We start from the raw sequence: 27,678 nt of genomic DNA on the forward strand, positions 1-27,678 counted from the left end.
CAACCGCCCCCCTTCTGCCTACGGCCATGGGATCAGGAGCTAACTATCGGGCCTTGATGCTAAAGAAGTCGATATAGATATAAATTTCATGATAATGACATATCACAGGACTACGTCTTGTCAGTTCCAGCAATAGTCAAGCCAATAGTTTACTTCCATTCAAACATAAAAAAAAGTAATATAAATCAGATACAAATTAACGGATTGACATTTTGAATAAAAGAGTATAAAATATAGCATATTATGGAAAAGGTAATAAGGGGGAGGGGTCCGCTGAAAGCATTTTTTGTAAAGTATGGATCCAAACCCCTCCCACTCTCTCCACTTCGGATTTTTTTTTCTTGATTTCCAACTCAACACGTACGATATAGCGGAAACAATACAAATTCATAAGATACATAAAGTATTTTGATCAACATATTCAATGAGCAGTAATAATAGTATACAGTGGCGTCCCGTGGGTCACGGCATGGGGGGGGGGGCACCAGCAAAAATTTTGAGTCACTTAATGAGCGCGTAAAGCGCACTCAGTTGCAAAGTGTACTGACCTAATAGAGGCATTGTAAGGACAGTGCCAATAAACGGATATATATCTCACTGTTCAAATAATGCGAGCGCGAAGCGCGAGCTGAAAATTTTTGGTATTCAGACCTAAAAAGGGAAATTATAAGTAAATTTTTGTAATACGTACCTTTCTCGCTAAACAAACAATGCGAGCGCGAAGCGCGAGCTGAAAGTTTTGCATATATTGACCCCAAACAGAGACATTTTAAGGACTGTATTTTAGGAATCCATTAAGAGTATACATATCTCACCATAGTCATCTAATGCGCGTGCCAAGCGCTTGCTGATTTTGTTAGAAATACATCTAAACACATGAAGCACTTGTCGTCTTTGTTATCATAATGAACATAAGCATCTCACTCCCGCGAAGCGCGAGCTGAAAATTAAAGAAATTCAGATCTGTAGAGGGGCATTCTAAGGCTTGTTTGTAGGAATTAATTAAGACCATACGTATTTCACTAACCAAATAATGCGAGCGCGAAGCGCGAGCTGATTTTTTTTAAATATTTAGATCAGAAAAAGGGTCATTTTAAGGACCGATTTTACAAATTCATGAAGAGCAGATATATCTCACTAATCCACTAATGCGAACGTAAGCACGGACAGGCAATATTTCATATTAATACCTTCATATAGGGCAATCACGTTAAGTAGTCATGAAAGAGAAACATATGTCACTACTTAAAACAATAATAACATGAAGTGCGAGGAAATATATTTGGTTTATATTGACTTGAAAACGGGAGGTTTTGGTACAACAGGATTATATATCTCGTTAAACAAACAATGCGAGCACCAGGAACAATAAAAGCATAGGCCCTGGGCAAATTTTGTTTCATAAAGTTATGAAAAAATGTTTCTTATGTAATATAACATAACATAATTATAACATAATATAATAATTTCTTCTTTCCCACTACGTATCTTTTCCTTTCTCCCTCTTTTCTCTTTTCCCCCGTTTTTTTGCCAGCCGATTGGGGGGGGGGGCACGTGCCCCCATGCCCCCCCCCGTAGTTACTGATAATATATCTTTACAAAAAGCTCAGACCACGATAATATATCAAGCATTTTGTATGATTTCACTTAAATTCTATAAATAAGATAAAGAAAGTTTCATTCTTTGGTTATAGAGGTTCTGTGTACCGACGTTTTGAGAAAAAAAGCAAAGGTCCTATAACAGATCACTACAATACATTCTTACGTTGTTAATTCATATGGGGATTTCAGTGTTGAATATTGATAATGAATAAATAAATTTATAACGGGAGGTTCATGTATAATCATACAGTCGATTATACTGTTTCCAGCTAAACAAAGTAGTACTGAGTGCAAGATGATTCCATTTGTTCCATTGTGTCGAACGGAGCAGGGTATTTTAGAAGAACGCAACTCACCTTGCGGTATTTGTCTGAAGACATCATTTATCGTCGGAGACGCGAAAGAGGACAAGTTTAGTTAAACTACATCAACATTGTATTCTCATCTTCTGTCTTCTTTTCACCCTTTTCTTCCTTTTTATTTATTTTTTTCCTACTTGAAAAATATTAGATGGCGGAAACCCCTGGCCCTTCTTGTGGAGCTGCCCCCTATGTGAAAATCACATTGACGTCAATGAATATAATTGAGGTGAATTTTCCATATAATCATCGAGGAAATGTTCAAATCATAAAAAAAGAACATCAAGATAACGTACATCTGGGCCTGAAATATACAAAGACAATGATAGGTGTGGTTCGATCGTATATAGCTTCTTAAACAATTACACATAATCAATTGAAAATAGACACACAATATTCATATGTATATAATAAAATAAACAAAAACTAGAATCAGAGAAATGAATGCCTTTTCAAAGAACAGTAGCCCGCTGTAAAATTCAAGCCAATACATGTTGTTTGATAATTAAATAAACCATACTTTCATAAAAAGAAGGAACATACTAATCCACTCAAAAGACCGGCTACTTACACTGACGCAACCATTATAAAAAAGGAGGGTCAAGCATAATAATGTACGACCTAGTAAATAAAGGGCGACTTTGTAGAATTGCAGAATTTGTAGAATTCTAAAATCCAGCTGGCTGTCCGTCTCTTCGGCTATCACAGTAGCCTTCCAGCCAACCATCTTCCAAACGAGCGATAGCCTGTACGATGGCGTAGACGGCTCCTATCGGCTGCATGTCCTGACCTTTCTCAATCAGACCATCCACAACGTCCTATAAAAAAGATTAAATCTAGTCAAATAAAGACAATATGAACTTGAATTTTTTTTGAATGGTTATGGTTTATTTTATTACAGACGTGTAAGATACACATTCTTTACTTTTATCTTTTTAGTAATTATATTTGTATCATAGGCCCTTATTTGTTTTTAGCCCGATTGATAATGATGTTGGCACTGATAGAATTCAAATTGAAAAAACACACAATCAAATAAATGTAATGAGCCAAAATCTTGAGTGGGCTAGATATGGCGTATCGCATATAATTTTTTTTAAGTTGCGAGCAAGCGAAGCGAGTGAGCAAATATTTTGACATTTTTATTACAAAAATTAAATTTTGTGATAGATCTTGACATGATATTCAGAAAATAATATATTTCACCCTTCTCTTTCCTTTCACTTTTTTTTTTTTTTGGGGGGGGGGCGGCCCCCATCTGTACGCCATTGGAACCCACTATTGATTGGGGTGAGGGTTCATTTTCAATCAGTCGTAAGCCTAGATCAGTGATAAGATCAGCTCAGATCTTGGTATCATAATGTTACATACCTCATTGAATCCTGGTTCATAAAAGGTTTGATTAGGAAGAAGTTGCTGGTGAATCCGCCTTCTTTCGCCTCCATTTTCAAGAGTTGAACCGAACCAGATATTTTCCATGGCAATCTGAACAATGAGCAATAAGACAAGGTAACAAGCTTGATTTTTGTATCGATTTGTTAATACATCTTTTGTTTGATAGTAGAACCGTCACGCTACACTGTAAAATTTTAAGCGTGTTGTTTAAGCCCGTCACTCTAACAACTATTGTTTAAACTTTATAAATAACTATTTAAACTTTTAAACAATTTGTTTAAAAAGTTTAAACAATTACACAAAAGTTTAAACAAATTGTTGTTAGAGTGACAGGCTTAAACAACGTTTTTTAACTGTGATCACGATGTTGTTTTTATTGATGACAATAATCATTGATAATAATAAATTATGCTCTTATAGCGCAGGGATAATGTTAAAATATAAAATACAAAAATTACCGTAAATCATCAAGGGCGAACCGTGAACCGAAAAAAGAAACATTAAAATATGCTATGGTTTGATACATTCCCATGTTTAACTAAATCACAGAATCTTAGAAAGTGTAATGGATACGAAAATTAGATGGTGGATTGGAAGTTCTTATTGCGCTTTTGAGGATGCAGAGGGAAGAAAAAAGAATACTGTACAAAATATGTTATTCGCTGATATATGGTGAAAGGGGGAAGAAATTATGATCGGTCATTTTGCCTGAAATAATTGTTTTGATTAGATTGTTTAAAAGAAGCCCACCAGACTTGTTGCCGTTGTGATGGTTGTCCCTCCTGCTGCACCAACCACCAACTTAACATCTCCATCGTCATCCACGACTATGACAGGAGTCATTGACGACATTGGTCGCTTTCCAGGCTCAATAAAGTTTGACGGTGAGGGCGGCAGTCCAAAGAAATTCGATACCCCAGGCTTGGAGAAGTCGTCCATCTCATTATTATACAAGATTCCAGTTTGTGTCCCTCGAACCGTCGAACCAAAACTGATGAAAATATGGACAAATTACAATAATGAGTACAATCATCGTCCCAGGAATTCATTCATACGTCACACAGGCGCTCTGTCACTGACGAATAATGCTCAATTGTTGTACTTGTAACTTTGATCTACAGTATGTAGGCTTCCCGTTCAATCTACTGTATATTTCAAATTGTGGAATGAATAAAATAAACAGCGGCAGAAAATTTATATAATCATTCTAGGGAGCTTCAGATTACATGGCCTAAGTTTTGCAACCCGGCTTATAAGGACAAGTCTAGATCCCATCCGCTGGAAGCCGCCAAATCTGGCTTTATCATCAGGCAAGCTAGCTTGGAGGGCCAATAATTTGGCGACATCGCCATCCTTGTATTGCAGAAAGTCGTGTACAGTATAGAGAGAAACGGGACTCATGCAATCCTTAATCTGGGCTAGGTAACCATGGGGTATTAATGTTTAGGACTTAGCTGTATAGTGGTACAGTGGTTGGGGCACTTACATGTATAGCTTCCATCTTTTTCAGGTGTTTTAGAGCAGTGGCCCGAGCAGTGGTTATATAATAAACGAACCTACTTAAAAAAAGATTAACCTTGATCATGTTTATGGTGGAGAGACAGTAGATAAACCTGTCATTGCCAATTGTTTTTTTGGGGGGTTGTAGTGGTCTAGTAATGATAAGACTCTCGTTTTTAAATAAGAGGGACGTGGATTCGAATCTCAGTCATGGTGTGTTTTCCCTCAGCAACAAATTTACCCACATTTCACTACACTCTACCCACTCGAGGTGATTGGGTACCCGGTCGGATTTATTCCTTGAACGCTTTATCTGGAGCCTATATGGCGGTTCAGCTACAGTAGCGGGAATGATGATACCAAGTATCAAGCGCAGTAGAATATATGCATATATACATGTAACTGCGCTATATTGGTCCATATTAATTATCACTATAATACTATGTTTTCTGGTTTTTGGGCCTATTTTCGGTAGGCAATTGAACTATACACAGGACAACTTACAACGTGTTGATGGTACTAGTAATTGAAGCAGCATTTCCATACTGGTCTACCACTGCGATGTGAGAAGTACCACCGTCATTGACGATTTCAAATGATGGTTCGTAATACTCTGTATCGTGGGTACTATCATCGGTTATCTGTTCACGGATGCTATCTGCATAGTCTTGAGACGTCAACGTTGCTACAAGCTGGAGAAAACGAACAACCGGATGATTATCTTTAAAAGGGGTTTATATTAGGGAAAATGAATGGCACGAGGCTCAAAAAATCAACCTTTCTTTTGATATTAAACACAATTTTGTATCTGATTGTTGTAGAACTACTTCTGTAAACTTCTAAACCAATTAACGTTTACTAGATAGTTTTAAGTTTGAACATGTTTAGATCTTACTTCTTCAACATCTACAAAGTCTTCGTCACCCAAGGCACTCCTCTTGGCAAAGGCAAACTTGAACACTTCTATGATTCGATGGTAGGTCAGTGTTTCATTTTGGACAGATCTCCGGCTTTCATCAGTAAATTCATAACCTGAGTGAGGCGAGATTGATCAAGAAATATGTATGATGATGTTGAAATGAATCACTGTTGGACACTGCATGGGACAAACATGGAAAGGTTATCATACACTGTAAAAACTGTGGTGTTAAAACTGACACCAGTCGGTGTTAATAGAGGACCACACCCCGAGGTGTTAAAATTACACCCTAGAGATTGAACATAACACCAAAGAGTGTAAATGTAACAACCAAAGGTGTTGTAATAACACCTATAGGTGTTAAACTAACACCATCAATTTAACACCGGAGTAAAATAACTGGTGTGGTCCTCTATGTACACCGGTTAACACCACAGTTTTTGCTGTGTATAGTCAAACAACAAATTTCGATATTCTAAGGTCTTATACCTTGCTTGACGCATTACTGTAATATTCATAACTGACTCACCTTCCAATACGTTCATAATGAGAGAAAAGATTGGTCCGCTGCACGGAGGAGGGCAAACATAAGCCGTTAAACCACTGATGTTTATACTTAAAGGTGTTTTTATTGGCACTTCATACTGCGCAAGATCTTCCACACTCACGATCCCTCCTTGAAAACGAAGATCATATAAAGAAAAAAAATAGATATTTCAATAGAATCCATTGAAGTCTTGATGCCCAATACATTTTTAATACATGACAGAGCAGATTAATTTCCTTCATTCGCATTAAAGTAACCATCTTATGTGTTTATCTATACACAGTAAACGTTGATAATAAACAATTATATTATGTCATTTTCATATGAAGCCTATTCATAAGATTTTACCGCGTCGGATAATATAACACTTATAGGCCCGATACGCTCTGACACAACGACTTCGACATGAAGCGAGAAATTCTATGTCACGACCTCATTTCTAAAGCAAGATTTATGCGGAAAATTGTCGAAAAATGGCACCTGTTCAACATTTACCGTTTTCTTGTATCTCTCCTGCTATATCAGCAGCCAGTGGTCCATTATAAAATGCCTGAGCGCCACCGTCGGCCACGGTGCGCAATGTCTGAGCCAGTTTCCGTCTGTACATAATATCGTTCTCTTGTAGAATACTCCCGTCATCGTCTAATAGTATTTCGCTTTTCAGAATTAAAAAGAAATCATGCATTGGATAATAATTGTATAATAATTACACCAATTGATTTAATAACCATCAAATACTATCAAAGTGGTTTCATTGCGTCGTTGTCACTCAGTTGTCATGTTTTTAATGCTACCATATTACTGTGCATGGATAACAATGAAAATCATTGTGATTTTTCCCCACGAAATTCAATACACACAAAATATGAATATCGCCATGATAAGTAGGATGTTAAATATAACGACCTTAGAGTTCCGCCCTCCATTTTCAATATTAAAATTCTAATATTTCTTTTGCTAATGTATGGAAAGAAAACGTTTCTACTATATATATATATATATGCTGCCACCATCATGGTATAGACAGGTCCCACTTCAGTGAATGGCTCTGTGGCTCTGTTCCCACCCTAGCGGTGTTCTGTCATATGGGGGGGGGCAACACCAGCAACATTTTTAGGCACTTAGTGAGCGCGCTTCGCGCGCTCAGTTGCCAGGTATACTGACCAAATAGAGACATTTTAAGGACAGTGCCATGTATCTCACTGAACGGATATGTATCTCACTGAATAATGCGAGCGCGAAGCGCGAGCTGAATTTTTTTATATTCAGACCTAAAAAGGGACATTATAAGCTAATTTTTGTAATCATGATACGTACCTGTCTCGCTAAACAAACAATACGAAGTGCGAGTTGAAATTTTTGTATAGACCCCAAACAGTGACATTTTAAGGACTTTATTTTAGGAATCTATTAAGAGTATACATCTCTCTCCATAGTCATCTAATGCGAGTGCCAAGCGCTTGCTGATTTTGTTAGAAGTACTTTAAACACATGAAGCACTTGTTTTCATTGTAATCATGATTAACATACGCATCTCACTAATGAAATATTGCGAGCGCGAAGCGCGAGCTGAAAATTTAGAAAATTCAGACCTGAAGAGCATTCTAAGGCTTGTTTGTAGGAATTCACTATTATAATAAGACCACACGTATTTCACTAACCAAATGATGCGAGCACGAAGCGCGAGCTGAAAATCTTTGATATTCAGATCAGAAAAAGGGAAATTTTTAAGGTCTAATTTTAGGAATTCATGAAGAGCAGACATATCTCACCAACTCACTAATGCGAACGTATAAGCACGGACAGTAAATGTTTTGAATTAAGACTTTAAAATGGGGCAATCAGTTTAAGTAGTCATGAAAAAGAAGCAAATGTCACTACATAAAACAATAATAACTCGAAGTGCGAGGAAATATATTTGGTGTGTATTGACTTGAAAACGGGAGGTTTTAGTACAACAGGATAGCACTAGGAACAATGAAAATAGGTCTTGAGCAAATTTTGTTTCATAAAGTTATGAAAAAAATGTTTCTTATGTAATATAATTATAATATAACATCATAATGAACGATAAATTCTTCTTTCCCTCTACGTTTCTCTTCCTTTCTCCTTCTTTTTCTCCTTTTCCCAGTTTTTTTTTGCCAACCGATTGGCCCCCCCCCCCCCGTAGTTACGCCACTGCCCAACTCCCCCCATCTTTACGCGACTGGTCTGTTTGGATACTCAGAATTGTATAACGTGATCTCCCTACATGGGTTAGATTTTGATTTTCTGGGCAGTTTTATGGAAAATACCATACCTTAAGCTAGTGTTAGACATGGCAAGCTCGACAAACTGTTCGAGAGCTATTGTTCTTGCAAGATCAGGACCAACTGCGAAACCATTCTGCGCAAGTTCTATGGATGGTTTGAAGAGGTCTCCCCAAGGAAGTCTACCGAACCTTTGATGGGCCTCCCAGTATCCCAGTATTTCACCAGGGACTGCGATAGCAAGACCACCTTGAAAGAAACAAAATACGATAAAATCAGTGGCCTGAATTGACCAAACAAAATTCCATTTTAGGATTCTCATTTATTAAGGCATATCGATTCGCACTGAATGTTGATGAATATTGTCCAGATTTCTACTGTACAGTTATGACAGAAAGATAATTACAAGTTCTCAAGGGACTGTCATATCTTCCGACGCACAGGAGACAAACCGTCTTCAGTTAATTTAATCCTCTTTAATAGATTGATTTTTGATGTAAAAATATCGATTTTTATTGTTACATCAAGAATTCATTTTTTTTTCTTTATATTGAGAAATCGTTTGGTGATATTAACAATTAAATGGCATTTGGAAAGGATGAAATGGCCTGCGCAATGTACATCAAAGCATTAATCTAATCTTACCAATCTGTGATGCATCGTCCGTTTCATTTTCGTACAAGTCTTTCGATGCCAGAATAGGAGCTACTTCTCTGGAATCTAGAAAGTACGGCGTCTCGTTCTCTCTGTCATAGTACATTATGAAGCTTCCTCCTCCTATACCTGCACTGTGGATGCTCAATAGTCCCACACAGAGGAGTCCAGCGATAGCTGCGTCAATGGCAGTACCTCCCATAAGCAGCATATCACTAAATACAAAAAGAAAAGACAAGAAAAGCACTGTGGTATGGATAAGGGACACAGGAAACCCATTGTGAATTTATTCATGGTCAAAATGAAAGTTATGAATAGGGTTGTTTTATAGCTGGAAGATCGAGCTATCTCTCTTTCATGACAAATTTATGAAAAAAAATATGTTGCATTAATTGGATTTTATTACTTGGGGGAAACTATCGAGAAGCCATCTCATCTACAAACACAGAAGAAAACTGATGAAAAGCCAGTAGGAAGTACTCCTTAAATATTTGACAAATCAATGGGGTAGAATAGGGAAATAAGTAGGACTACAAACTTTGTTGAAATCGAGCGCTAAGCAAGGAATTAAAAATATTTTCAAATATTGAATTGTTTGGTGATATGCTTAAAAGGGCTTGCAACGTTTACTCACGTAATCACGTCACGGCGCAGTAGATTACTTTCGTAAAAACGCGTCTTCTAATCTACGAAGTGTATTTTGCACGCAGGTAAATCACGAAAAATCACAGTTTTGCACATACGTGACCTGAGTCTTTACTCACTTTATCCAACAGTTTTTCTAGATTTTCAAAATTGCAAGCACCTTTTAGTAAGACTAATCATGACGTCGCACATTTATTTCTCTGCAATCTCCCTCCTCGCTTTTTTTAGCTTATATTTAAGTATATTTTAAGTTAAAGTCCTAGTTTAATTTTGAGACACAGCTACTCGACTTTAAATCTAAGTAATTTAAGTTTAAAAAGAAAAACAAGAAATAGAAAAGAAAAAGAAAGAAAAGAGAAAATAAAGAAAAACTACAAGAAATCACAATCAATTTTTTTTTAATAATAATTATAAATCAACACTAACACAAGTAGTAACATGCAAATTAATATTACAGTATAAATAGGGAAATTTGTCAAAATTTCGATGTGCAAAGTCACTGCAAACTCACTTTCCAGTCTCTGAGCAAAGAGCTTGATCGCTCGCCACAGCAGCATGCTCAAAGATATAGCCAGTGTAAGGTTCAATCTCGGGTCCACTCCTCCAGTAATAGATCACACCAACAGCTATTCCACATCCTAGTGCAGTAGCCAAGATGACGATGGTGAGCATCAAACATAGGAGACTTCAAGAGAAGGGTGGAAAATATAATTTATTGTACTAAGATATTATGGAGGGAGAAATGTTTATATGGTCATTAAGTTGGGATAGATTGTGAAGAAATGGATACCTAATAAAAAAAAAGTAAATAGTGACCATCATCATCATCATCACCACCACCAACACCATCATCATCATCATCCTACCATCATCATCATCATCACCATCATCATCATCATCTTCTTCTTCTTCTTCTCCTCCTCCTCCTCCTTCTTCTTCTTCTTATCATCGATCATCACCACACTACCATCATCATTTTACCATCATCATTAAATTGAAAAGAATTGATTTTACTGGTGACCCGTTTCACTTATTATGACTGGCGACCATCTTTTTCTATTATGATTAGCGACCCTATTCTTTATTGGTAGAGACCCTTTAATGCGTTTATGACTAGCCACCCTTATAATTAATGAACCCACTTCCATTTAACATAAATCGAGACCCTCTTCTAGTATTACGACTATAGGGACCCTCTTTGCTGATTAACACTAGCTCATCTTATATCTTATAAGTATTGACCTTCATGTCGATTATGAATAATGATCTCCATCTTACATTATGAATTTCGGACCCCCCCCCCCCACACACACACACGACGGTTTAATAGTTGACCTACCCATGTTTAGGAGGTAGAGGTTTAATGGAAGGTCCTTCCAACTGATCAGACAACGTCAAATTGGCCGTCGATTGTGACGTCATTATGCTAAAGACTGTAACTTTTTTAAAGATCCCTTAATGGTTATTCACTCTCTTCTGTTTCACTCACAACAAATATAGAACAAACAACAAACATCAAGACAGTCGATCCAAGTCCAAGAAATATTCCTGTCGTATACGAAAAAATGGGGAAAAGTGTGTTTCCCGTATCGGATCGCGGTTAGGCCCCAATTTACAAAGCTACTGCTTCTCAGTCTGAAGTTCAGCTTGCCAATGAAATCTAATAATACAAACATGAAAAGCTTTGATTATTCTACAACATACAAAATACGCCTATTCTTATGAATTAACTTTGCGGAACAGCATCAATGTCGCCTTTGTTGGACCTAGGTTAAAGGTAAATACAGAGTTTGGTTGCAAACGCGGGGAAAATCTTTGAAACACTTTTGAAAACTTAATTCAAGAAAATTACTGAAAAGGGAAAGAACACGTATATTGAATTATCTTATTTATTTAATGATTAATTAATCATGTTGATATATTTTATTCGTCATGATAAAACACAAACAGCACAAAATTAGTACATTCTGAGCAATTAAAAAAACAAAACAATTGTAGTAATGACATAACCCCGGGACATAACATGATAGTAAAGACATGAATATTGATCATGGCAAACAAATTCTACAATTTCACTGTATATTGATTCTTATATCATTTCTTCAATTGTAAATTGTATAATTCCCGCTTTTGTTCATAACTTTAAAGTTACTGAATATGAAATTCATAAATGTCCTGAAAAAAAAAAGAAGCTTGAGATAAATTGTGATTTGAATCGCGATTTGAATCATGAGAATACTTTAAATATTTAGGTCTACACTTTTTTTTCACCATGTTTTTATTAAGGATTTCATTCAAATGGATTACATATTCTCAAGATAAATACAAAACAATTACAAATCTTTATTTTATATAAGCAAGGATATGCAAAAAATATATTTATATATTTACCAAAAACTGAAGCAATAAAGGCCGATGGAATGAAATTCCTTAAAAATATACTACACACACACACAAACACACAAACACCCTCACCCTCACCCACACACACACACACAATTAAGAAACGCGACTAAAATAAAAAATTATTGATTTTCAAACGTCACTTTTTGCCGTGTGTATCTAAAACTTGAATTTCTCTTTAATGATATGTATATCGTTCTCCTTCTCAATTAGCAATAATTCCAAGCAACACTTATAATTCCATTTTTTCCACTGAGTGAACACGTTCAAGGTTGTTTTTTTTTACCTTCAGGGGACTCTTTGTTGACAATAATATGATTTTAACCAATAGTGCCTACGCAGTGGCGTACCTGGGATTTTTCACAGGGGGGGCAAAACCGACCGACAAAAAATTTGACAAGCAAAAAAAAAAAAAAAAAAAAAAAAAAAAAAAAAAGGTCTTCAATCACAAATGAAGGATTTCGTACAGAAAAAAATTTGACAAGGTTCCTCTATGAAGGATTTCGTACAGAAAAAAATTTGACAAGGTTCCTCTCTGAAAAAAAAAAAAAAAAAAAAAAAAAGGGTCTTCAAGTTCGTCAGGGGAGGCAATAAAGGTCTTCAAGCTCGTCAGGGGGGCAGGGATACGTCCTTTGCATGGGTTGTGGCTCGTCAGGGGGGCAGACTGCCCCCTCTGCCCCCCCCCCCGTAGGTACGCTAGTGTGCCTACGTAAGATCAGATAAAAAAACAGTCAACAATGACGATTCCATCAAAATCGAACGAGGAATAACAATAGCTATGAAATTCTTAACTTTTGTGTGATTGCAATACATGTAAAACGAATTTCACATTGGAGGCCTATAAAATGGAGGCATGTTATATGCCTAGATGTAGGCCTTCATGTATGAAAATATCAAATTAGAAAAAAAGCAAAAGTAGACACCATCACCAGCCAGCCTATTGAACAGTTGAATACTTAATCCAGAGTGCATATAACAATATCTCTCTAAATGTTATTCTACCTTTAGCAGTTTATCATTTTTTTCATTGTCTAATCGCTATTAAAGCACCGATAGTCATACATCAACCCCATCAACGACTTTTAGCCAAAGCCAAATTATGACAGAAATTGTTTCCATGAAGTTCCATAAGAACTATTCATGGCGGTGACCAACCTGCATGAGATGTCACTTCGCCGACAAGTTGTTTAAAAAACCATGACAGGCAAGATATCGATATTACATATATATATATATAAAGTATGTCCTACACACTTATAATCACTTCGATTTGCTTTGGTTGAGGCAATAAATTGTTAGATAATAATTTTATTATGGCTACGTACATTTACCAAAGATGGAGTAGGCTTAACAATATTTATACGTCTCGGAATTTCTCCCAATAAGCGTTTTAATCTTTAAAAAAATTACAGTTGATTTTTAATCAAAAGTTAATTCCCCTTGCTATGAACGCGTTTTTAATGGAGTGTAATGCCTAGAATACGAGATAATTATTCTGTCGTATTTCACTTAATTTCGACACCCAGGTTATAAGATCCCATTAAGGTTAATAGACGCCAAGTAGACTGAAAATTCTCGCTATTGAGATAAGAAAGATTTCTAAAAAAGTGCACACAGAGTCACCAAAAATACATAGAGCATTTCCATTTATTGAATATAGGGAAAAGAGCACTGCTGATTAAATGCCTTGCTCACGGTCATATGTGCCGTGACAGGGGATCGAACCCCGGACTTAAAAGTGTCTAGGCAGGCCCTAGACTATTATTTGTCTGATGTTGTCGTAAGGCGATATGCTATGCCGTCACTCATCTATGTTTTAGCATAAAGATGAGTATTCCAGTTGGGTGTACTTCCTGGGTAACACAAAGATTAGCGATTAATCGTACGCTTGATTTTTACGATTGACATTTACATTGTAGTCAATGGAATCAATCGTAGAAAAGTGTTCTACGATTATTGCTAAGCTTTGTGTTGCTGGCACCTGGTTGTGACTTTAATTTTTTTAATTACAATAATCATGACACCGTGTATGGTGTCGTTCTCAAGCGGCAACCCTAGCCCCACTCCACAGGGTATATATTTTCACCGAACACTACCACTAGTGGTAGAGTTCAGCGTATATTTTACATGCACCCACGCGCGCGCACACACACACTGCCGAAGAAAGCAAAGGAAAAGGCTCCAGCACGCATACACACTCACCGTGACCCCCGGCCTCACACGCCATCATACACGCACGCACACCCACACACACACCCAAATTAAGTCTCAAACACCCGCGTCGAAACATTTCTTTCCGCTTAATAATATAAATAATAATAGAAATATTCGCAATCCCGATGCGCTTCAAAATTGAATTATTGTTACACGGGCCCTACTTAAGAAATGGAAAGCAAATAACGCACAATTTTAAGTTCGTGATGGTGGCGATGCAGGTATCTAGGGTATTCGCAATAACATGCAAATACTCTCGAGTGTGCTGCATCGCCATTACACACTCATAAATGTGCATTATTTCATTTTGTACATGATTTCATCACCGAATTTAGTAATAATGTAGCCCACTTAAAAGAAATAATAATTGAAAGTTTACTATAATCATGGCACTGACAATTAGGAAAATATGACAAACAAACTATCAAAGCGAATACCAACAACGATATTCATTATCCCCAAGAACATGATAGTTGCCTACGGCAAATACTTATGATCGTGAAAATGTTCATAAAAATTATGAGAATTATCATTTTTACGATACACGTTTTATAATAATCATTATTATCCACTCTGGTAATTTTTAATGATAATGTGTAAATATTTCTGGATTATTATCAGTTATCTTGTCATGACTGCAGACACATCACTAAGGTGTGCCCTTAGGATACCCCCCCCCCCCCCTTTGACATAATTTTAATGCACTTTTATGGGAAAGGATGATGTGTGTTCGAATGATGATCACTTGTTCGGGGTTCATTTGAAAGCATATATGTGCTTATACTACGAATTATGGTGTCCATGTTGTAATGACAGAGGCCCCTTTTCAAAATTGTCATGTCCCATTTTGCTAACCATAGCGTTCATGGGATTTTAAAGGTCAAGTCCACCCCAGAAAAATGTTGATTTGAATATATAGAGTAAAATCAGGAAAGCATTATGCTGAAAATTTCATCAAAATCGGATGTAAAATGAGAAAGTTATGACATTTTAAATTTTCGCTTATTTTTCCCCAAATAGTGATATGCACAACTCAGTGACATGCAAAAAAAATGAGACAGTTTTTATTGTTTGAATTATACAATATTCATTTTTACAGATTTGACAATAAGGGCCAACTTGATTGAACCATATAGTATTAAACAAATGCTAATTGCACATGTTCAGGGGGAATAAATCGTTGTTTCACACGACAGTAGGGAAAAATTGGAATATTTGATATTTCACATAATAAAATACAAAAGAAATAGTGAGTGATTTTATCAGTCTCCTCATTTACATACCAACAAGGATGTGAATATAAATGTTTTGTGAAATTAAGCGAAACTTTAAAATATCATAACTTTCTTATTTTACATCCGATTTTGATGAAATTTTCAGTGTTATGCTTTTTTCTGGATTTTTCTCTTTTTATTCGAATAAACATTTTGGTGGGGTGGACTTGTCCTTTAAACATGTACAATGCAGAGCACTTAGTGTTTAAAGCAGAGCCAAGTGAAATCCCAAACGGATTTAACTCTTATCTTATCAAGACTAAAATGGGGGAAAGGAATATGATGTAGGCCCACTAGCGTACCTACGGGGGGGGGGGCAGGGGGGCTCTCTGCCCCCCCTGACGAGTCACAACCCATGCAAAAACGTATCTTTGCCCCCCCTGACGCGCTTGAAAAACCTTTTTTTGCCCCCCCTGACGATCTTTAAAACCTTCAATGCCCCCTGACGAGCTTGAAGACCTTTTTTTTTTTTTTTTTTTTTTTTTTGCTTGTCAATTTTTTTCTGGTACGAAATCCTTGATTTGTGATCGAAGACCTTTTTTTTTTTTTTTTTTTGCTTGTCAAATTTTTTGGCGGACGGTTTTGCCCCCCCTGTGGAAAATCCTAGGTACGCCACTGTGTAGGCCTACTGCTTGTATGACAATATTTGAATGGCGCAGAATGGATTAATATTCTTTTAGAAATTCATCTTGCATGTAACCACATTCCATCATTCCAAATCCTTCATAATCGTCAATACATTTTGAGTGTTTTGCACTTGGCAAAAAATGTATACATATTTCTTCCCATGCCTCAGTGGCGTACCTAGGATTTTCCACAGGGGGGGGGGGGGCAAATTCGTCCGCCAAAAAAATTGACAAGCAAAAAAAAAAAGGTCTTCAACCACAAATAAAGGATTTCGTCCCAGAAAACAATTTGACAAGCAAAAAAAAAAAAAGGTCTTCAAGACTCGTCAGGGGGGGGGGGGGGCAGGGATATGTCCCTTGTATGGGTTGTGACCACTGATCTTTCCACTCAGTGGTTGTGACTCGTCAGGGGGCAGTCTGTCCCCCCCCCCCCCGTAGGTACGCTAGTGCCATGCCTGAATAAATAGGTAGGTTTCAAGTCTCACACGCATAATTAAAATGACTACAAAAAGAATGTAAAAAGTATTGATTCCATCCAAGCCATTTCCGACATTTCCAGTTTGACTTAACGAATTGGCGCATGCATATTTTGCTGTTAAACGGATGGTCCAGGCTGAAAGTATTTATAGCTTAATAAATAGAGTAGAATTCACTGAGCAAAATGCTCAAAATTTCATCGCAATCGGATAACAAATAACAAAGTTATTGAATTTTAAAGTTTAGCAATATTTTGTGAAAACAGTCGTCATGAATATTCATTACATGGGTTGATGATGTCACATCTCCACTTGTTCTTTTGTATTTTATTAAATGAAATTAGGTTTATTCAATTTTTTTCCTCCAAGAACTAGAAAAATTGGATTGACAACTGATTTAGTGCATTAGATATTTATTGCTGCAACTGATTTCATTATAAGGGAGACATATTATTCACACAAGTATGAAATAATGAAAAAATTATGATTTTATGTAATAACATAAGAAAACAGAAAGTGGAGATGTGACATCATCAGCCCACCTAATGAATATTCATGACGACTGTTTTCACAAAATATTGCTAAACTTTAAAATTCAATAACTTTATTATTTGTTATCCGATTGTGATGAAATTTTCAGCATTTTGATCAGTGAATTCTACTCTATGTATTAAGATATAAATATTTTCAGCCCGGACCATCCCGTTAAGTATTCTGTTCGTTCTAACAAGAATCTAGTTTATTTTCACATTATGGTTTTAACCTAGTTGCAAACTGAGTATCGATCATTATAAACGATTACGTAAATTATAAATACTTTCTTCGATCATTGGAGTGCAACTTGCAATGCTTCAATGATCATTACTTATTTATTAGTGCAACTTGCAATGCTTCAATGATCATTACTTATTTATTACGCATTTTTGCCTACTAGTCTGACATAAATCAGAATGAGAGCTTGTATCAGTTGCTGTTGACTTGTTTTCACAACTTTGCAAAAACTTTTTTTATTCATTCTTCATCAGAATGTGTTGTGTTAAACTTTATCAAAGTCACTGCTGTGGCACACAGACAAAAGAAAAATGAGTCGTTCTAAGTATGTTCAAGTATGTTTTCTACCCGACATTTATTAAAGCTTTTCAAAGACAAAGTGTTTCACAATTCTCATTAACATGTAGAGTCAAATACTTGCAATTTGCCCCATTTTAATCAAAGAATGCTACAAGTAGGGCTAATTTGTTTGCTGCATTTATATTTATCTGATCACACAAAAATCATCTTGAAATAATATACAAATTTATAGAAAAAGCCTAAAAACGTAGTTTATAAAAATCCATATGACTATTTTTGGTCAAATAACATTTAGGACACAGTAATTTTACTCAACATGACCTAACATTCATGACAAACAGACACACAATATACTATTAACATTGTAATAAACACACAGATAAGACATCCCAAACGCTACTTATACCAGTACCACAATCTTGTAATTGCATCATCCCCTCATTCAAATGTCAATATACATCAGGGCCCCGTTGTACAAAGAGTTACGACTGATCCGATCAATCGTAACTATGGAAAGCCAGCAAAATCAACATATGAAATGCATGTTTGTTAGAAAAAAATTCTAGATATGAATGTATATCCATAAAGTCATTGATTTCTTGACAATTTGGTGTGTTTTCCTTTATTTACAAAGGACATTTTGCAAATTTCCTGTAGATAAAATTATGACACTGATGGATTTCCATAGGGTTACTATTTGATTGGATCAATCGTAACTCTTTGTAAGATGGGGCCCAGGACCGAATCTACAAGGAATTATGATCAATCTAATCCCTCACTACTATGAAAAGCCACCAACAACATATTTTTACACCATTGCATAAGTTCTGCCAATTGAAAATGGAAAAGAGCATGCATTAGTAGTGAAAGCAATCATGAAGCACACACAAGTGTGCTGCCTGCTTCAGAGAACAATCTAAAAGAACACATTCATATACATTCTAAATTATGGCGTTACTGGCTTTCCATAATTGAGATTGATTGAATTAATCAGAGCGCTTTGTAACACAGTGCCCCATAATTTTTTTTTTTTTAATCACGAGGTAGCAAATATTGCAGCTTAATTTCATGACATCACAGGACAAATTTGTTTCTAACATTTTAAAAATCTTTCTTGGTATTTTAAATCACATTTCTCTCAAATCTAACTACAAATAAGCAAGTCTATGAAAATTCATTGTTACAAAATATGACTGCCAAGCGCACCTTCACACCAGAAACATCATTTTTGTGTTGTGTAAAAGCGATATTATCACAATGTAAAATACTCCAATGAATCAAAATTTCACTTTTCAAGAGAGACATTAGCCCTCATCTTGCAAGTGATGAGTGATGTGTAAGTAATCAAAACATATAATTATACTTGTATATTGCATCCTAGAAGAATTGAAGAGTCAAGTTAATTTAAAGAGATTTCACCAATCAAAGGAATGTTTTACACAGATGAATTACCCATTCAACAAACTTTGGCAGAATAGATTGCATTGCAGTATAAAAACAAAATTCTGTAGCATATAAATGCCCTTCGCTAGATAGAATACAGTTTGATAAATAAATCTAACGATATACATGAAAAAACACTATATATGTACATGTGTATAGATATATATTCATAACTTTTCGGAATTGACTGACTTGATTCAGGCACCCAAAACATAGGTGAGTAGAAAAGTAGAAAACAATTTCTTCAATACCAGATGAATGAGGAATGTGCATTGCAATGTTCTGTTAAGTTTAGAATTAGACAAACTTGCAGAACAGACAAAAATCATGTTTAGGTACCCAAGGAACTCAAAGAGAATAGGTACAAATTCAGACATTACCCTGAAAATTGGGGGTGCCCATCCTGCCCCCCCCCCCTTCTCAAGCCTGTTCTGTTGTGCATTATAGAGCTTGTATTTCCCAAATCTCCTTGTTATAGACCTCATGCATATGACCTCATAACCTCATAGCGCCCTCACTCAGAGGATATAGGAATATGTGTAAACAGAGATGCAAAGCCTTCAGCCTCTGAGATGGATGATGTAGTGCATAAGGCCTATTACAGAAAAAAATCAAAACTGAATACTGCATGAATACACAAATATTGAGATACAGTTTTCTACATGAAAGCGCTAACTATTTTGCTATACTACATTCGAGGTTGGTGTTTCATAAAGCTGTTCGTAAGTTAAGAGCGACTTTAAGAACGACTGGTGATCATTTCTTGTGGTAAATGGTATATACCAAAATGTTCATTGGCGATGGTTTAGCGCGTAAGAAAGGAAACCAGTCATTCTTAAAGTCGCTCTTAACTTACAAACAGCTTTATGAAATGACCCCAGGACCACATTCCATTAAAATTTGCTATCAATGAATAGGTGACAAGCTTCCGGTATGTAAGCTTCTAAAATGGCATAATTTGAACGACCAAGGGTAATTTCATAATTTACATGACTCCATCCCGCAGTAGACTTTCCTTACATGATTTGTATTTTGCTTATAGCTAATATGAAAAGGTGTAATTCCCTTACATTCTTGTGATTTAAGTATTTGATGAAGTTGTGAAGTAAAAAGAAAATGTGGCTGGGCACACTATTTTTTTATTTTATTATTTAAAAAAAACTTAAATTGCCCCCAAAGAGAGCCCTGACATAAACAAGTAGGCCCTATGTGAGGGTGTAAATTTTACTGAACTACCCTAGATTCATACACAGTCTAGCCCCCATTTTACAAGAAATGGGATTGATCCAATCAATATTGACTATGGAAAGCCAGCAACATCATCATGTGAAATGCATACCCTTTTCCAAAGTAATCTCTCTTTGGTTTTTGTATTTTATTGAAGGGACAGTGTATACACCGCAATGTACTTTTTATAGAGAATTAAGACGTAGGTGGCTTTCCATACTTAAGATTGAATGGGACCATCAAATACGTTTGTAAGACATGGACCCTGGGGTCTGTTTCAGAAAGAACTCATGATTATGATAATGATCATTTGCCATTATGATAATACCATGGTACAAAGGCTCTGATGCTAATTGAAATCGAGGTTCCCATGGTAGTTCCATTTTAAGTTACCATTATCATAGTATTCAAGAAATGGGATGCCAGATCCTGTCCATATCCCAGGGTGAGGTCGCAGGGGGGGGGGGGGGGGGCACTTCCATTGACCAGCGGATATCATGCGTCTCCTTGGGGGTTTAAAAAGGCACGGCCCTACACACATATTTTCTAAACTCTGAAAATGCACCCCTCAACAAGAAGGGTCGGGTAATACCCTACCCTTAACAAGTATTGGATATAAAACCCTGCCCTTACAAACAAGTAACCAAGTATCAGCTCCAGAACCCACTTTTAATGGGAACGAAACATACATGTAACCCTTAACAAGGTTTCCCCCTTATAATTGTAGACATCTTGCAAGGAGTATTGGGATACAGTACATCACTTGTAAAATCGGCTCAGGTGAAGATCGGACCCTCAACACATTATACTGGCGCAAAATTTGCATCCTTTTTAAAAATCACATTATAGTCTTTTTTCACCATTGCAAATCAGACCCTAATCATGTAATTGACATACGAAAATATTTACCCTTTTTTCAGCATTTTAATGTTTTTGACACCCATACTACGTTCCAAACGTAACATGCCGTATCTCAAAATAGATACCATTTATCATACGCGTTTCGTGAGATATGCACGATATCCACTTGTCGATGGAAGTGCCCCCCCCCCCCATCCTGAGGTCCAGATTTAGAATCCAGAAGGTCTGCCATCTTTCCTGCTATCACAGTAAGCACCCAACCACTGATCCTCCAGACGATGGATCACCTGGACAACAGCTATGCCTGAATTCTCCTCCACATCCTGCCCTTTCAAGACCAGACCATCTACAACTTCCTGCAGATCAACAGAAGGAATTCAAGAATATCAATCATAGATTACATTGGCCCATATTCTGAAGTAGGGTTTCACTTAGACCATGGTCCAACTCTGTGCTAAAATTATGGGAAACCAAATGTTTCAAAATTTTGTTTACAGTGATTGCTCCTCATGTTTACTGTGCTCTTTACTAATTCTTAAATGGTGAAGACAACTGTCATACTTATCCTTCCCAGGCAGTTAATAATGTTTTGGGAGCCAAATGAGCTGATACATTGAACCTCTACTGTTAGAGATTTATGTAACGAATGGCTTTCCATAGTTAAACCAAAACCTAAAACCAGAGTTTAAATCAAACCCGGCTTCAGAATACGGGCCATTGTATCTGGTTAATACAGCCTATCCAATGCTTTGCTAAAGGGTCTGTTACAGTGGTGCTAGAAAAGTTAGAAACCCCACCAGAAAATGAACATAGTTAAAGTGTTCCAACTTCTGCCATGTTTTAGATGTAAAATTGTGAAGTCATGTGATAATAATATTACATTCAATAAAGTTTGTTGCTTTGCTTTGGGCTCGCCGAAAATTCTGGTGATGTGGTCTACATTCAAAACGCAGCATGAAGGAGTGCATTTTATGGTGCGGTTCACTCACTTTTGAGCACCGCTGTATGTGGATCATACTCCAGTATCGTCTTGCATTCAAATGTAGAAGTCATTGAATGTGTTTTTCAGCCCTTATAATTTAAAGCACTCTACAGCGTGGATTTATGGCACTATATGAGTCAGATTTACAATTATTATTATCATCAAATTTGGCATTTTTCAGCCCCTAGGATTTTAATTTGGCACCTAGCGCACTCTCTCGGCAATGCTTTTATTTTGCTTGACATAGCCCATTGATTGCTTACTTTCTATATTCTGTAATTGGATATTAGAAAGCTACTGACAGATTATTTCCTGAATTTTCAGCCCATACCATGCTTAAGAAGGGGTTTTATACTCGTGAACACACATTTGGTACACAGAGCTGCCAAGCAGTGCGTTTTTGGCGTATTTAGTACATTTTTGCAACCAAAATACGAAAGTGAGTTTTTTTGTTTAAAAATATGATTTTTTTTTACAAAATAGTAATTTATTGAGAAAAATCATCTCTATATGTCTCTATTTCATAAGACTGACACAAATATGGTTATTGGATCAATGTAATTTCAGGTAACTTGTTTTTTTTTCAATCATTTTGTTAAAACCAGGATGAGATATACACATGTTTCAATGTTTGTTTATTTCATCTCCAAGAGCAGTGCGCATTTTAGCTTGCATGCAGCTTTGCTGCGATGAGCGTGCGCGGCATGCATTTTATAATGAAATACAGTTTTGGGGGGAAAAATAGTTTTTTTATCACAGAATACGATTTTTCATTCCCAGAGGTTGGCACGTCTGGGTATTACCCAAGGATCAGTTGTACCAAGTGTGAACACAATTGATGCAGAAATAAAGAAATGAGAGCAAGATGAACTAAAAAAAAAGCACATGGCCTTGCATCATTTAACCTGCTTTATCACCATTTTTCTATCTACTCATTCATAATTTGCAGACCTTTTGAAAACAACCAAATGAAAAAAAATGTTACCACTACAGAAAATGAAAAAAAAGTTGGTTAACTATGAATAATCGCCCAGACCCATATATTTTTTCCAAGAACACATACACCCACCTGAGGGAATCCTACTTCGTATCGGGTGGCATTGGGAATTAGCTGATTGTGAATACGTCTCCTCTCGACGCCATCTTCAAGACTTGAGCCAAACCAGAGTGTTTCCATGGTAACCTGGAAGAAAAGAATAAGATATGCCCTATGTAAAACCTGTAAAATGCCTGAATTTTGGTTAAAAACTCTGACATTTATATAATAAATACTAATATCATAGCATTTATGTGGCTCCATCTATCGTGAAACAGCTTTTTCTAATGCGAACAGTAAAGTTTGGATGAGTGTCATAGTGAACTACAAGAACTACAACCCATTGCCAAAGGAAACAAAAGATTAATCAGTTACATATATGTCTAACGAAATGGAAAAATCACATTCAATTGGAAATCAAGTGTAAGTCCCCAAATCAAGCGTATTTATAGGTTCTTGCAAAAAAAGGTGAGTTGCAACTGAATGCAAAATAACGACATCAAATTTGGTTTAATAACTTACGCTTTCAGTCAATAGATTAACATATATGATGCTTGGAAATGGGGCAAGGTACACCCAAGGAAAGTTATGAATGATCAATTTACATCCGCAACACAAAAGAAAACCTACCAGACTGGTTGCTGTGGTGATTCTGGTTCCTCCAGATGCTCCCACAACCAATTGAACATCTCCCTCCCCATCAACCATGATTACTGGCGTCATTGAAGAAAGAGGGCGCTTTCCAGGAATGATGAAGTTTGACGGGGACGGTGGCACTCCGTAAAAGTTGGCAGCTCCGGGCTTGGAAAAGTCATCCATCTCATTGTTATAGATTATCCCTGTAGTGTTTCCTCGCACCTTGGAGCCAAAACTGGAAGTGGGTGTGAGAATGTCGTAAGAGTTAGGAATATCATGTTCCAAGAATAGGTATATGAGTGGGAATATTAATGTACCATATATCTGAGAATTCTGGTGAAAAATGGAAATCAATAATGGGAATAAATTGTAAGAGTTAGGATCAAGAGGAAGAAGATTATGAAGGGAAAAAATGAGGAAGAAGAAGAAGACAGGGAGGGGAACGAAGGAAAGATGATAAGGACAAAAAGAGGAAGAGATCAAGGAAAAGAGCAAGAAGTTAAAGAAAAAAAAATAACAAGATCAAGAATAACATTGACAAAGAGGGAGACACTTTATAAGAAAAAAAGAAAAGAAAAGCAAATCGAAGAGGAGAGGAGAGGGGAGAAGAGAAAAGAAACAAGAAGGGGATGGGAGAAACTGAAGAAGAGAACATAGACAAAGAAGAGAAAGAAGAGAAAGAAGAAAAGGAACAATGAGGCATAAGAAAAAAAGGAGGAAGAAGAGGATAAGGAAGAGAGGGGGGAAAGAAAGGGAAAGGATAAGAGAAGGAGGAAGAAAAAAACAGAGCAAGAATTGCTGCTGGAAGCAGCATACTCACTATGTATTTATAGTACTGGTAATTGAAGCAGCATTTCCAAACTGATCCACGACTGAAATATGAGAGGTACCGCCATCTTCTACGATTTTGAACGACGGATCGTAATAATCTGTATCGTGAGTGCGATCATCAGTTATCCTGGCACGTATACTATCTGCATAATCTTGGGATGTCAGATTTACTACAAGCTGAATGAAGGAAAGGAGGTGAAAGAAAATTTTGATTATAAGGAGTACCCAGTTTTTAGCAACCCAGAATACACACAAATTTAACTGAATTGAAGAATAACTCAACTGAAAATGCAATTTGAGGGGAAAACTGAAAAGAAAACTTGATACTAAAAACAACAAAATTTAGTAGACAGAGCAAAAGCAATACTGTGCATCAGCACATTTTTTCCACTCTATTTTCATAACACATTTTGCTCCCCAAAATGTACAGAATACGAGTTACAATATGCATTTACGCATCCCCTCTTTTGTGACAGATGTTGCAATCATAAAATAATAAAAATTGCCCCGTATTCACCAAGTTATTACCATGATTATTATAAATCTTTGAGTAGAAAGTTTTAGAACAATAATTGCATTGCCATATTTGTTTTTTCAAAATGAACAAAAAAAGACAATGTGGACCCACATGTACTAGTAGCTCTGATTGTTTTTGCAGAAGATATATGGATCTATAGTACAAAAAACACACAGGCATTTTGGCCCGAATTCACAAAGGTGGTTTTTAAAACCATCAGTTGAACCCATGGTTTATGCAGATTTCCTGTATAAATAACACTTATTTACCGCGTATATTAAAAATGTCCAATGCTGATGCGCGCTTTTGTCACAGTGCACCAATTTGACGCCTGTTGCTGTGGTTATCCACGCTATTTTATTCATGAGTCCACTGTTTTGAATTAATGAGTCCACTCTTCAAACCAAGACTCATGAAGAAAATAGCGTATTTAACCAAGGCAAGAGGCGTCAATTTGGCACACTGTGACAAAAGCGCGCATCAGCATTGGACATTTTTAAATATACACGGTAAATAAGCGTTATTCATACAGGAAATCTGCATAAACCATATGTTCAACCGATGATTTAAAAAACCACCTTTGTAAATTCGGGTCTTGGAGTTTCACCAAGTGCTAGAGCTCAGTCACCCTTTGATACTTACGTCTGCAACATCTACGAAGTCTTCATCCCCCAAGGCACTCCTCTTGGCATAGGCAAACTTGAACGCCTCAATGATTCGGTGGTAGGTAAGAGTCTCATCTCCAATGGATTGTAGACTTTCTGGGGTGAAATCATACCCTGTGAACATGGAGGGGGTGGAGGCATATCATAAGATCGCAGGAGATTAAAGGGGGAGCAAACTCTATATTAAGTTGATTTTAATAGATGCCAAAAAATTAGCGTTACATATTATTAGAAGAGAGTTTGACAAAAATACATCAAAGGAAAAGTTACGGATCTTTTGTGACGTCTCATGTGAAGCAGCTGCCCAATTTTCTCATGTGAGTTCCATAAATTCTCAAAGGTTCATAACTGAAATATCCTTTTCAGTGAAGCATGAATGAAATAACGTGTCTGATGGTATATCGAGTGCAGAGGTAAAATCACCTTCAATCTTCCGAGAAAAATGACATTTTAGGAAATTTTGAAGATTGCACATGGAAGTCTGTCCTTCAATTGTGAATCAAACTGCGTTGTATTTATCTAGTTCCAGAAAGATGTAGCTACACCTTGAATGCAAATCAAACTGCACAAATATGGAAGAATGAATTCAGACAAGCTAATTGCATATATATTCAGTTGCTGCTGTGTTAATGGTGATTGACTGAAATTTGCCCCCCTACTTATCTCCACCTACTATGTAAACCTTAAAGGGGAATCCAGCCTTGGCCATAAAATATTGTGATGGGAAGGAGAAAAATCAATTAAACAGAATGGTGAAAGTTTGAAAGAAATCGGACAAGTAATAAGAAAGTTATAGCTGCTTTAAAATTCTATGTAGATTTCAAATTGGCAACTGGGTAAGTAAATTATGACAAGGGGCAAGGACAACTTTCCCATAGGCCATGTACTTTATTACCAGGGATTTTCTCCTAAGTACCCATTACCCTGGGGCAGTAATCTAAATATAGCACAGGTAGTATATTGTTTTATGTCCTCATGAAAGAAAAATATAATTTGAAATAAAACTTTTGGGAAAAATGACATTTTGGCCATAATATGTATTGGAGTACATGGAAGAGTAGTCCTTGCCTTACATCACTATGACATCCCATATGCGGCCAATTTGAAGTCTCCATTGGTATAGTGATTACAACTTTTCAAAATTCATAACTTTCTTGTTGTTTGTCCAATATTGTTCAAACTTTCACCTATCAAATTGGCTGATTTTCTTTTCCTTATAAAAACAAGTTTTTATTTGGGTAGGATTCCCCTTTAATTGTGATTGACTGCAGAACCCTTTTACTATGGTAATTTAATGAAGCTACTCTAATAATATAAGTATTTACGTGTCAGGCTCCAAGTCTGAATTTCCAATGAATGCAACTCAAATTAAAAAAAAAAGAAGTAAATTTGCATTTTAGACACTTGTTAACATCAAGAATTTAAATATACAAAGATCAGGGGTCCACTTCATTATCGTTATAATAACAAATTAAAACTAGAAGTTAAAAGCTACTGAAATCATTCGATCTGATTGGCTGATAAGTAAATATGTTACAGAAATTGT

The 27,678-nt window shown here is 36.4% G+C and overlaps 2 protein-coding genes across 2 annotated transcripts in view; both read right to left on the reverse strand.

Annotated features, from left to right (window-relative positions):
* Positions 1–117: 117 nt before the first annotated feature.
* Positions 118–11,560, reverse strand: LOC129272657 (glutathione hydrolase 1 proenzyme-like). Its single transcript, XM_064115488.1, has 11 exons — positions 11,210–11,560; positions 10,382–10,555; positions 9,217–9,440; positions 8,622–8,820; positions 6,818–6,978; positions 6,305–6,451; positions 5,752–5,888; positions 5,361–5,548; positions 4,107–4,347; positions 3,333–3,446; positions 118–2,779 (listed from the first exon to the last, which is right to left on the reverse strand). Exons 1-11 carry the CDS (start codon positions 11,290–11,292, stop codon positions 2,630–2,632), a joined length of 1,818 nt encoding a protein of 605 aa, XP_063971558.1. The 5' UTR covers positions 11,293–11,560; the 3' UTR covers positions 118–2,629.
* Positions 11,561–17,970: 6,410 nt separating this feature from the next.
* The window catches only part of LOC129254387 (glutathione hydrolase 1 proenzyme-like), a 27,115-nt gene continuing 17,407 nt past the window's right edge, over positions 17,971–27,678 (reverse strand). The window contains exons 7-11 of the mRNA XM_054892850.2: positions 26,110–26,246; positions 24,940–25,127; positions 24,114–24,354; positions 23,517–23,630; positions 17,971–21,821 (exon numbers count right to left, since the gene is read on the reverse strand). Of these exons, the coding sequence (XP_054748825.2) occupies positions 21,675–21,821; positions 23,517–23,630; positions 24,114–24,354; positions 24,940–25,127; positions 26,110–26,246 (827 nt within the window). The 3' untranslated portion in view covers positions 17,971–21,674. The remainder of the gene's footprint in view (positions 21,822–23,516; positions 23,631–24,113; positions 24,355–24,939; positions 25,128–26,109; positions 26,247–27,678) is intronic.

Source organism: Lytechinus pictus, chromosome 2 (genome assembly GCF_037042905.1).
Source record: "Lytechinus pictus isolate F3 Inbred chromosome 2, Lp3.0, whole genome shotgun sequence".
Taxonomy (NCBI): domain Eukaryota; kingdom Metazoa; phylum Echinodermata; class Echinoidea; order Temnopleuroida; family Toxopneustidae; genus Lytechinus; species Lytechinus pictus.

Excerpts from the sequence above, each read along its gene's own strand:
- LOC129272657 (XM_064115488.1), bottom strand. The coding sequence starts at position 11,292 with ATGACGTCACAATCGACGGCCAATTTGACGTTGTCTGATCAGTTGGAA. Across the intron at positions 9,441-10,381 it reads CTTTGCTCAGAGACTGGAAA|TGATATGCTGCTTATGGGAG; the intron begins GTGAGTTTGCAG and ends TTTTGTATTTAG. Across the intron at positions 5,889-6,304 it reads CATTATGAACGTATTGGAAG|GTTATGAATTTACTGATGAA; the intron begins GTGAGTCAGTTA and ends CGCCTCACTCAG.